The following is a 12817-nucleotide window of genomic DNA, read 5'->3' as shown; positions in this document are numbered from 1 at the left end:
GCCTCTAGACATTTCTGCTCACTTAGTTCTGCAGTTTACATCTAAAATCTGTGTGTTTCTGTGTTTAAGACAGACTGCAAAGTTTAAATCAGATCCTCCTTTTTAAGCAGATCTGGACACTGACCCAACATGTTTTTCTTTCCACTCTGGATATTGTTTTTGTAAAGAGCTGAACTCCAGCTTTACTTCCTGTGTCGTCATTTATCTGTGCTCTGTTTAACAACCTCAACTCCACCCTCCACCCACTCCCTGACCTCCTCTCTTCCCTGCAGACATTGTGGGCACTGCCCGTCCGGACGAGAAGGCGATCATGACCTATGTCTCTAGCTTCTACCACGCCTTCTCAGGCGCACAGAAGGTATCCTGGATGCAGCGTCTCCTTCCTCTTCCTCAGTCCTCTCCTCCCTTGTTTCTACTTTCCGTGTGTTTCTCTTAACAGCACTCCTTCTCTTTCTGCAGTGTTCAGGGGTCACTCTCCTTCACTTTCTGCATGGTTCACGCCACCAAATGCATGACGGGATGACAACACTCTGTTCTTAGAGGCAATGAGCACAAGTGTATCTTCAGTCTACCTCGTTACGAGGCTGCAGGCAGCCACATTCAGCCCTGATTAGGGTTTTGTTAAGCTGAAAAGAAGCTGAGCAGAGTGAGAGGTGTGGCAAAGTTTGTCTGATAAATGATGATGATTGCCTGTGATACAAGCCATGGTTGCTGATGGAGAGAAACAAATTAGCCTGAAGTCTAGCGTGGTGGGGGAGATGCTACCATTTAAATGGATGGTTGTGTTCATCCTTGAGAGCGACAGCTTAAATGGCGGGTGGAAGAATGAATGAAATTCAAACAGGCACTTCAAAGTCAAGCAGAAAGCTGTCGTTTAATTTTAATGGATTCACGCCGTCTGGATTAAGTGGGAAGTCTGTTTCCTTGTTTCTCTGCAACAAAGAGTGGTGTATCGGAATTTCTCTGTTGGATAATGAATGATTGTCTGTTAGTTTGACAGCTACCTTAAAGCCCAGCAGGAACTCTGAGATTGTGCTGTGCCATCTCTCAGACACAGGGAGAAGCAGAGCATTACAAACCAGAAGTTATATAAAAGCCAGGTTCATTTGAGAGGCCCAGCAGCAGAGAGAGCATTTCAACACAGCTGTGTTTAAGCAACTCAGATCAAAAATGTCTGTGTTTATAACTTGACAGAGTAGAGCGGCGTGGTCAGCCTCACTGAGAGCAGTGAAACTACAGCTGGACTCTGGATTGCACCATAGATCTGAGAGGTCTGTGACATGGCTGGTTCTTAAATTAAGCTGGACTAAGTTTACTTACAAAATACAATCAAATACAAATTTTGTGAAGTTCCATATTTTAGTTATTGGCAAATTTTTGATGCCAAATCTCTGGTTGTATTTTTGAATGAACTATTAGAGGCACTTGGCTTCAGGCTGCGAATTTGTTTTAAACTGCATCTTGAGCGGAGCTTCTCAGCTTCTTAGTATACGTACAAATTAATACATTTTAAAATGATGTTAAAAAAGTGTGCACTCACTTCCCACTTCAAATTCAGTCACATTTATCCTAATATTGCTTTAAGGAAAATTAAGATTTCCCTAAAAGCAAACAACCTTTAGGTAGACTGGAGATGACCTGTGCCCCCACTGCTGCCTTCTCTTGTGATTACGCCCCCTGCTGGCCCTTTTGTCTCTATACTCTTTTACTTTTGTGCATTTTTCTCTTCTCTGTCCTCTCTCCCCTTCCTCTGTTCCCTGGGCAGATATCATTAGCACCTTGAGGCCAGATGAGAAGGCCGTCATGACTTATGTGTCGTGTTACTACCACGCGTTCTCAGGCAAGCAGAAGGTGAGAACTGAAATGAAAAAGGGAAAAAAAACCCAAAACAAAACAATAACCGGAAACCTGCCAAAGTGGCTGGCAGCGAATCACAGATCAGCCACAGTTGTTTTTGCCAACATAAATTTTTTGGCTGCTTACATGGGATGACTCTACAACACTGTATGACACCAAAAATTACAATATCAGGCAAAACATTACCGTAAGCCCTTCTTTATTAAAGTTTCAAAGATGCTTTTTGTTTGAAATGAATTATTCTGATTTATCAGCAATTCGATTTGTGCTATGACATACACAAATCTAAACACTGTATAATGCATTTTGAAGGCATGATATTGTTTTTTAACTCTGCTGTAATCTATATTTTTAATTAACAATGGATCAAATGTTGATGTGTAATTTGAGAGGAGTCGCTCATAGTAATAAACCCACAGACCATTATCACCTGACTCTGCAGTTCCCCTCAGCTCTACGATTTTAGTATCATTCAGCTCCATGTTTTGGTTTTACGATCCCACAGTTTACGGTAACTGTTTTGGTCGTCGTTTCAAGCTTCAGTAGAAAGCTCCAATAAACCCACTGTATGCTACATTCTCAGCACCTAACAATTGACAAAGTTAGCAACCATTTAAAATAGTTCGCATTTAGAAGCTAAACAGCCAGATATTTATCTCAGAGCTAGAAAGACAGTGAATTTTATACTAACATTATCAGGTGGACACAAGTATAACTGCAGTTCACCATATCATCATCATTTTGTTAATGCAGGTTAAATATTTAACAGTTTTTTATTATGGCATTAGGGGAGCGAGCAGGAAAAAAAGAAAACTAATTTTAAAAAAACAGTGTGAGAATAACTTTCTTTACCACCAGACAAGTCATGGATGGAGTCCAAGTGGTGGTACTTATGGCTGATTCAAGCTCATTTTAAAACATTGACCAATCCAGGAAACGCGCACATATTTACATTACTGACATCTTATATCCAAGCAGAACTGGGGAACTATGTGCCTCAAAGTGCTATGACTTTATTTTTATAATGGGCGGCCCTGGTGGGAAACCAAACCCTCAGTTATTCAAACCCTCCTTATCTGCCCTCTTTCAGCAGCGTATTGAGCCTTGATAAAGCGCACAACCTTTCTCCTCTGCGAGCATGAAGTTCTTACACTCTCAGTGAAATACATTATGCCAAAGACATGGCAAATCCGCTAAAGTTCTATGCAGAGAATAAAAGAGAGTTATCACACACACACAGGATATCCGCTAAGTCTCCTGTACTTAAAATCTTTATTAGGATCCAGTTCTTAATGGAGCTCTTGAACCTCCTGAGGAGCAGGACTCCGGAAACCACTGCAGGTTGGCACACAGTTTTACAGTGCTGGCATGGATTTCACATAGAAACAGGGGGTGGAGAAGCAGTTACTCCTCCTCCTCCTGTCTAACACCTCAGATTGTACCCTGCAGGGCAGAAATGTCCCCTTAAACAACATCACTCCAACTTGTCTTCACTTTACAAAGAAAGGGGCAGTGTTAGCCCCAGTTTGTGCCTCTTATGTATTATCTTTACAGTCCACAAAGTCACAAAGCAAAACGGCATGAATGATGCTAGAAATTTCGGGTAGTACATACCATTTAGGTTCACTGAGGCCATGTCCTTGGTGATATTTCTGGAAATATAGGCTGGTTTAATGAGCTGTGGAAGAGTTTACATTCTACAGTTACAAACATATTCCACATGTTGGGTGTTTTAAAGTTGATTCTGGTATTCTAACACAAAATTTCTGTTTTTAGGGGAAAAATAGTAATTTGGCATATTAATTAATTTAAATATAATGAAGGGGTATAGTGTTTTCCATTAGCATTAGGACTCATGACTGCACGATTTTTTAATCCGAGCTACAGAGCTGGATAAATGTACCTGATAATAAAGCCTTCTTCCAATCTTTGTTTGGATTGTAGAGTCGAGACCTGTAAAATGGGTTGTATGTTTTTGTTGTGCAGTAGACACAACTTAATGATACTAGAAAAACAATGTTAACTACTTTTCAAGTGTTGTTAAAAGACCTTCTGCCTTTCTGAAAGATGATGCTATGAAGCTATGATTAAAATCTGATAATACATGAGAGAATCAAACTAAAAGGAGCTCCACGTTGGCTTCATAGATCAACTGTAGGATAACTTTGGACTTAGTCATCTTTCCAGTGTCCTCTCTCTGCTACCTCTGATGTTAGGACAAAGTAATTCATAAAAGAGGTCCTGGCTGTCAATGCTGACAGTAAACGGGCCCAGCATGCAAACATTTGCTCACAGAAGCACGACCTGCACATCCTGGCTCTCCTTTTAAGGCAGCTCGCTCCTGGTAGAGCCCCCGGAGCATGTCTCCGACCAAGCCAAGTTTCCCCCGTGATCTTTTGACAAAGGAGGCTCAAAGCAGTCCTCTGAGTGGGATGCCAGTCTCTGAGCTATGAAACAGGGTTGGGGGGGGTTCAAGCCAATCTTACTGTGTCTGTTCTCTCTGAAAGGACACTGCTGCGAGGTTACGCTGACTTTTAAATCGCGTAATTTAAAGCCTTTTAGGGGGAAATCGATAATGGTGCATTTTAGATTCATACATAACAGTTGCAGAAGGATTTCTTGTGGTTTTGATATTATTGGAGTCACTTCAACTTCAACACTCTAAAATATTGCTGGAATGTTTTGTATCTTGCTGAATATTTTACATTTCTGCTCTAAAATCAATCCTATAGCTTTCAGACTTTGTGCATGTTGTTTAAATTTCACTCTACATTTTCTCTACAAATCCTCTGCCCTTGTTTTTAGAGAGCATTCTTGACCACATTTACTCATTTTGAACCCAACGGGTTAACTGAATACATGTTGTCATGGAAACTCTGCTTCGCTCATGTATTGCCAGTCCAACGATGAATACTGACAGGCCATGTTAAGAAAGTGTTGTCTCATGGATGAGCCCCTATTTACCCCCGCTGGGCTGTATTTATTCTCACGGGAGCCTCACTCTCCATTACCCTGCTCTCGCTATGTAGGTTGAGGCTAAAATAAAAACACTGTACACTGCTGTTCTATAAAAAGACAGACAATGCAGAGAGAAAGGTGCCTCTACACCTGACATCTGGTGCAATATGATGCGTCTTTGTTAAAGCTTTCTGCTCTCGAGAGTCCTTCCTGTTGGAAACAGACATTAGATAATTAATCTTAGGACATTTAGATGACATTCACAGTGTAACAACACAAACCCAGACAGTGTTACAGAGATAACATCATACAGTAGGCCTAGCTGTCCTGCTTTTACTTGCTTGCAGCATCATCGCCGATCCATTGCTTCATCTGCAAAATTACTCATTAGGGAAATCTTGGAGTGCTTGTGTAGGCAGTGTAGACATTTGCACAGTATGCAGTTAAATGGTGGAAGTAAATGTAAAAATAATTCATCACAAGTATATATCTTGCATTAAATATTTTACTTGAGTAAAAGTACAGAATTATTTGCAGATTTTAGACTTTTTAGTAAAAGTACTCGTGCTGAAAAAATGCCCCTGTGACTGATATATTATAATATTTATATTATCTATGACCTTATTACATCATTAGTTCTGATGTGCAAGCAGCATTTCACTGTTGTAGCTGGTCAAAGAAGCTACTACTTTATACATTTAGCAAATGTAGTCCAGTGGATCACAACCTAGGGGTCCGGCACCCTCAAAGAGGGAAAATCTGAGGGGTTGTGAGATGATTATTGTAGTAAATAACAAAACGTCACAAGGGATCCAAACTAGACACAGATTTTTGGTGTTGTCACAAGCCAAAACATTTTGGGAACCACTGGTATAATCTTTAAAAATACATTATGTTTTATGAGATCACAATAAGTTTTCTTGATGAAAAATCTCATTCTGAAAAGTAACTAGTAAATACAGCTGTCATATAAAAGTAGTGCAGTAAAATTACAATATTTTCTATTAAAATGGAAATACTTAAGTGAAGGACCCCAAAATGATACATTAGTACAGTACTTGAGTAAATGTTCTTAGTTACATTCCACCACTAAACATACATCACCTTTATTTTATAACATTCACAAAGCTCTCTGCACTGGGTCTCAAACTGTTTCTTCCCTCGTCATCCAGGCAGAGACAGCAGCCAACAGGATCTGCAAGGTGCTGGCTGTCAACCAAGAGAATGAGCAGCTGATGGAGGACTATGAGAAGCTTGCCAGTGATGTGAGAACACCCCGATTTTCCTGTATTTGTCATGCACCTCCTCTACCCTTTTATCTCCCTGTTTTCCTGTCACTCCCTCCCCTCCCTGCCCCCGGGGGTGTTTGTGCTCCGTACAGGTGCAGGGTCAGACCAGCTAGAAAAAGATTGTTGATTTAAGGCTTAAGCAGAAAAAGTAATTTTCATGAGGCTATGTTTTGCCTGTTTTAGCTCATTTACAACAAACTGCAAATACATTTTCTAAAGGATACATGTTTAGATACATGTTTTTTTTAACAACCAGGAAACCTTTGGTTTCATGTCAGTGCAATATGAAAATTAACCAGCAGAGACCTTGATAATAGCATTAAAGCTGAAACTATTGTCGACCAACAGAAACCTAAATGGCAACTGTTTTGAAAATTGATTAATGCGAAGTAGTTGATGCTTACAGCTTCTCACATTTTCTGCTTTTGTTTGTTTTATGTTAAAAATAAACTGAATATCTTTTGATCGAACAAAACAAGACATTTTCAAACATCAGGTTTGGTTTGTTATATATATATTTATAAACCAAACAAATAATTTGCACCTTAATTGATATTGAAAATAATCATTAGTTGCAACCCTAGCATTTGTTTGACTCAGATACGGTCTTAAAAGCATTTAAGTGTGTGTAAGAAGCTAAGACATCTGAAATTCCAGAGTCAGCAGTCTTTCCACAAGCACTTGAACTGAATAAGGAAGACTATACTGAAACAGTATCTGGTTCAAGCTGCATGGTTGTGCAAACAAGATGTAGCTTTAATTGGGAAAAAAAGGTAAATTTTACAAGCAGTTTAAAAATCTGCACGTTAATGTTTACATGAAAATAATATTAGATAATAGCATATATCAGTATCAATTCATATATCTTTATTAGATTTTTTTTTTTTTAATACCTTAATCTCAATATTTGTATTGCCTTCAAAAATCCAGTCTCGGTCAGGCTATAGTAGTTCGAGGTAGCTGTTGGTTTGAAAACATTACATTATGCAATGGAAAATGGTCAGCAGCAATTAAAATAAATGAGATAAAACATGTAAAAACACAGGTATGGTCCTGTAAATCAAACATACAATGTTCTCAGAGTTGCATTTGGATGCAAGAAATGAACAATAAACCAATTGGCTAACCGATTATCTCTACCTCTATTTTTCTTTTGCTGACACACATGAATTACATCCACTATATCTCATTTATTTCCCACTCCCTTTTCCTATTATTGGCATGGTGTTCCTTTGCTTCTCCATTTTCTTTCCCTTGAATGGTTTCTTCTCCATCTCCTTTCTCTTATTCTCACCCTCCAACACACACACACACACACACACACACACACACACACACACACACACACACACACACAACCACTTGCCCACACCACCCCTATTAACACCCCAGCTGTTGGAGTGGATCCGTCGCACCATCCCCTGGCTGGAGAACCGCATGCCTGAGAACACCATGCAGGCCATGCAGCAGAAGCTGGAGGACTTCAGAGATTACCGCCGCCTTCACAAGCCGCCCAAAGTGCAGGAGAAGTGCCAGCTAGAGATCAACTTCAACACCCTGCAGACCAAGCTGAGGCTCAGCAACAGGCCCGCCTTCATGCCCTCAGAGGGAAAGATGGTCTCGGTAGGTCACAGCAACTCATGAAAGTAAATCTTATCTGCAACTCTTATGGGCATCAGTGGCCAAAGAGTTACCTCAGCTTACAATGAATCATGTCGACTCATAATGCCAGGGAACATTTGAACTCATTTTTAAACTGTGTCTCACTTGGTTGGGTGTTTTGCTTTGAAATGTCCATCTACAGTACAGGCCAAATCCTAGAGTTACCTTAATAGAAGCTGGAGAAGTGCAACTCCAAAATCCTGTTAACTAAAGAAATTCTAAATAGTTAATGTGCTCTAATAAGGTAATTTATGAATACATGATGTGAATACTTGCACAATCACACAATTGCACCATCATACTTCTTTTTGTGAAGTTTCAAAACATCAACAAAACATACTGTTTTTATATTAAGAATAGATCAAATGACTCAGTTGTGTTTGTAGAGATGAACTCACAAAAAATGATCATCTGACTGCAGTTTGCCTCAGCTCTATGTAGCGTTTCAGTGTCTTTAACTTTACGGCACCAAACGTAACTGTCTTAATTCAATTTTTGTTAAATCTTACAGCTCTCATCAGCATTGTTTCCAGCCAGCAATTTTTAAGTGGAAAAAAACTAAAAACCCTCTGTATGCTGAACACCCAGCTTAATGACAGAATGACAAAGTTAGCAACTAGCTGGTGAACATTGTGGAGAATTTAGCAGCTAAAGAGACAGACATTTTTCTCAGGAGCTGGTGGAGAGCTAAAAAAGCTAAACCAGAGCTAAAAGAAGTGAGAGTGAATATTGGCCTTACATTCATCAGAAACACAACTCCAAATGAATGATAATGTTGCTCTGTAACTGCTGGATGTGTAAACAGGCAACAGTTCGTGAACAGGTTCACCATATCAACTTAAAGGGTGATATGTCAACATAGTTTTCACGGCTTGTTTCTGCTGCCACCAAGTGGCCAAAAAGTTTTACTTAAGTGATCGTATACATATAACAGTCCTGAAAGGTTTTTACAGCATTTGGCAGGAATTCATTCTAAAGTATTCTCCTTTACCTCACACAGGACATTAACAATTCGTGGGGAAATCTAGAGGGAGCAGAAAAAGGCTATGAAGAGTGGCTCCTCAATGAGATTCGCAGGCTGGAAAGACTCGACCACCTGGCGGAGAAATTCCGCCAGAAAGCAGCCATACATGAAGCCTGGACTGAAGGTACTGAGTGTTTTGAAAAGAGCAGAGAAATACTCACTGTGAATATAAAGATCCAGCTCCAGCGGGTTAGTCTAATGTACCTCAAGCTGCCCGTTTAAGGCCACAACAAAGGAAAATGGAAATTTGTTTTAGCTTTCTAAACAGACAATGATTTGAGATAAAACACATTGTATCTAAGCTTTACTGGTACATGTTCTGTGGATCCCCTGCAGGTAAGGAGGACATGCTGCAGAAGCTTGACTACGAGGTGGCATCTCTGTCAGACATCAAGGCGCTGCTGAAGAAACACGAGGCCTTTGAGAGTGATCTGGCTGCACATCAGGACCGTGTGGAGCAGATCGCAGCCATTGCACAGGAGTTAAAGTAAGAGATGATAAGGAAGAGCCTGGGCTGATCATCAACAAAGGATAAGCATTGCTTGTAAAGTCAATAATGTCATTGGAAACAAGAGAGTTGGCACCACACCAGGACATACAGATAAACACATTGATTATTGTCTCTTTATTTTTAGTGGCTCCATTCTTGGGTGGTATGATTGTATTGATCATCTCTTTCTATTTTTTGTTGTTGTTTGTATTGATTTATTATTTTCAGAATTTTCACCATAAACATCGAAAGTCATTCTCTTCATCATTGGTTCACTTAATTTGCTGAAAAAAGTGAACAGAACAAATAACCACAAATCTAACAAGTGACTTGAAACCCTTCAGAGGCTTAGCAAAACATTTCACACCATTAAAAAAAAAAAAAAAGACAAAAACAAAATGACAAACAAAGACACAGCAGGATCATTACAGCAATAAAGTGCATCTAAGAACATGATGGCAAAAAACATCCAAACAAATAACCGCTAAAGTAAATAATGTTATTGTTCCCTTGTACTCATCCAGTGAGCTGGACTACTACGACTCCCCCAGTGTAAATGCTCGTTGCCAGCGGATTTGTGACCAGTGGGACGCACTGGGAGCTCTGACCCAGAAACGCAGCGAGGCTTTGCAGGTGAGATGGGATAGACTCTGGCATAACCCTGAGAGAATTCAAAATAAATGAGTTTCTGAAGAATCCGATTTCTGACTTCTAAGATCACTCACTTTGTTATCCCTGTTTTTAAGTCCCTCTGTCCTTCTTGGTGCTGGTTAGAGCAGAAATAATTGCAAATTTAGACATGAAAGTGTTCTCCCTCACAGTGAGAGGCTGTGAAGAGACTATTTGATTTCCAGGATTCCCGCTGGCCTTGAAAATCCCTTAAAGTTTGGAGATTTAAGATTTCTCTATTTAAAAAAAAAAAGAAAAAAAAAGAAAATATGACTCCAAAATCCATCTATATGCCCCAGCTCACTGGAGGATCATAAATAAAATGAAGGCTCTGTGAATTCTTGACTTTCGCCCAACAAGACTTTGAAGGTCTTTAAAAAGCCTGTGAATATTTGTGGTAATCGTGTTTCTTGTTCTCACCAGCGAACCGAGAAGCTGCTTGAAACCATCGACCAACTGTACCTTGAGTTTGCCAAAAGAGCGGCTCCATTCAACAACTGGATGGAGGGCGCCATGGAGGACCTGCAGGATACCTTTATCGTTCACACCATCGAAGAAATCCAGGTGAACACAGAGAGCACTCACAGGGAAGAATAGAGGTGACTTTATCTATCCTAGAATCAATTAATGTTGCAACATGCAGGTGCCTTGTAAACAGTTGTGGGGTAAAGTGCATAGGAATATGTTCCCGATCATTTAAAACAAATGCTTTACATTTTTGGAAGTGTGTTTATTTGCTTTTGGCAGAGTTAGATGAGAAGATCAATATCATTCTCGTGTGTATCTATCTGGTAAATGTATCTGTCTGCTGGCTCGGTTTCACATAAACACAGGAAACGGGGAAACAGCTTGAAAAATAATCCTACCAGCCTTCTAGTTCACCAATTAACATGTTAGATGTTTTTTTTTTTTTTTTTTTTAATACCATACAAAAACTGTAAAAAAACAAAAAGTTTGCAGTTTTACATAGGAAAGAAAGTTCTGGTACTATGCCCAATCCAGAAGTAGTTTGGCAAACCCATTGTAAAACCACAAGTTGTTGTGACATGACGTGTTAATTTAGAGTTGCTTGGCTAGCTGTTTCTCCCTGTTGTCAGTTTATGCTTATAAATGTACTTCTGAAAATGTTAAACCTTTCTTTAAGTCAAATGTAGAGTTGGAATGCATAAATTACCTTTCATGTTGTTGTTATGTACAGATGTTTCTAGTCTCAGTATGAAACCAAGGGAAAGTACTGTGGATTTACAATATTATGTATATGTAATTAAAGATAAAAATATTGTTCACTGACACAGGGATGTTAAGACAGGAAACCAGACTGCTTCGTGTTCTATTAAATCTTTTTAAAACATTTGTACATTTAAGTGATGAAGATGGAGGAATTGTTGATTTTGTGGTTTGGATTTTCATATTTTGTTTGTGTTGTGTCTCAGGGATTAAGCACAGCCCATGAGCAGTTCAAAGCCACACTGCCAGAGGCTGACAAAGAGCGCCAGGCCATCCTGGGCATCCACAATGAGATTGCCAAGATTGTGCAGACCTATCATGTGAATATGGCTGGCACCAACCCCTACACCACTATCAACCCACAGGAGATTAATGCCAAATGGGACAAGGTAAAGTCACTCATAAATATACACTTTAAGATGATTTTTAATTCATAAACATGTTTCATGTCTGGGCAGCGTAGCCACAGTCCTTTGGTTTGTTGGCGACTGAGCAGCTGAGTGTAGAAATTATCATGTTCGTTATCAGTTTATACTATGTGTGTTAACACTTCTGGGTTTTCCATGACTTTTCTGCCTGCTGTAGGTCAGGCAGCTGGTGCCTCAGCGCGATCAGGCCCTGATTGAGGAACACGCTCGGCAGCAGAACAACGAGCGTCTGCGCCGACAGTTTGCCAACCAGGCCAATGTTATCGGGCCCTGGATCCAGACCAAGATGGAGGTTAGTGTGAGCAGAGCCTGACCACATTGCAAGTTCAGAATGAGGCCAGCGCGGTGGCGAGTGCAGCGTTGCACTCTGTCAGTACAGCCTGTGTGTAATTTATTTTCTGTATGTAATTTCAGTGCATACAGTCCACTCCTGTAAAGAATTTTATATGCACAAAATTTAAAATAAGAAATGTTTTCTCTAGATGATTTTTTCCCCATGTTTATGAAATTCTTTTATCAGTTTTGAAATTCTTTTAAACTCAGTTTTGATAAACAGGAAATGCAGTGTAGTCAATGTGTAAGCAAGGCTGTTCATATTCATTGTTCCTGGAAAAAGTGGCATTGTATGATTTGTACTGACCGCAGCAATGTGTAAGAAATAGCGTGAATAAAAAATAAAATAAATAATAATAATATGTCTGTATGAGATGAGGTAAAGAGATTAGTAAAGGATTTTTAGAAATGTTGGCCAACTGAAAAGTATGAACATGAAAAGTATGAGCATGTACAGCACTCAATACTTAGTTGGGGCTCCTTTTGCCTGAATTACTGCAGCAATGCAGCGTGGCATGGAGTCGATCAGTCTGTGGCACTGCTCAGGTGTTATGAGAGCCCAGGTTGCTCTGATAGTGGCCTTCAGCTCTTCTGCATTGTTGGGTCTGGCGTATCGCATCTTCCTCTTCACAATACCCCATAGATTTTCTATAGGGTTAAGGTCTGGCCAGTTTGCAGGCCAATTAAGAACAGGGATACCATGGTCCTTAAACCAGGTAATGGTAGCTTTGGCACTGTGTGCAGGTGCCAAGTCCTGTTGGAAAATAAAATCTGCATCTCCATAAAGTTGGTCAGCAGCAGGAAGCATGAAGTGCTCTAAAACTTCCTGGTAGACGGCTGCGTTGACCTTGGACCTCAGAAAACACAGTGGACCAACACC

General features: G+C 39.9%; 1 protein-coding gene across 3 annotated transcripts in view; it reads left to right on the top strand.

Annotated features, from left to right (window-relative positions):
• actn1 (actinin, alpha 1) overlaps positions 1-12817 on the top strand; it is a 72016-nt gene that overhangs the window by 33208 nt on the left and 25991 nt on the right. For all 3 annotated transcript variants that reach the window (XM_046062292.1, XM_046062290.1, XM_046062289.1), the window contains exons 8-16: positions 273-358; positions 5988-6080; positions 7497-7727; positions 8767-8914; positions 9127-9277; positions 9805-9913; positions 10373-10513; positions 11383-11565; positions 11762-11896. In XM_046062292.1, the coding sequence (XP_045918248.1) occupies positions 273-358; positions 5988-6080; positions 7497-7727; positions 8767-8914; positions 9127-9277; positions 9805-9913; positions 10373-10513; positions 11383-11565; positions 11762-11896 (1277 nt within the window). The remainder of the gene's footprint in view (positions 1-272; positions 359-5987; positions 6081-7496; positions 7728-8766; positions 8915-9126; positions 9278-9804; positions 9914-10372; positions 10514-11382; positions 11566-11761; positions 11897-12817) is intronic.

The sequence above is a fragment of the Micropterus dolomieu genome, linkage group LG11, assembly GCF_021292245.1.
Source record: "Micropterus dolomieu isolate WLL.071019.BEF.003 ecotype Adirondacks linkage group LG11, ASM2129224v1, whole genome shotgun sequence".
NCBI classification, from domain to species: Eukaryota; Metazoa; Chordata; class Actinopteri; order Centrarchiformes; family Centrarchidae; genus Micropterus; species Micropterus dolomieu.
Note: the sequence above shows the minus strand (reverse complement) of the source record. Positions and strands in the feature narration are given on the sequence as shown.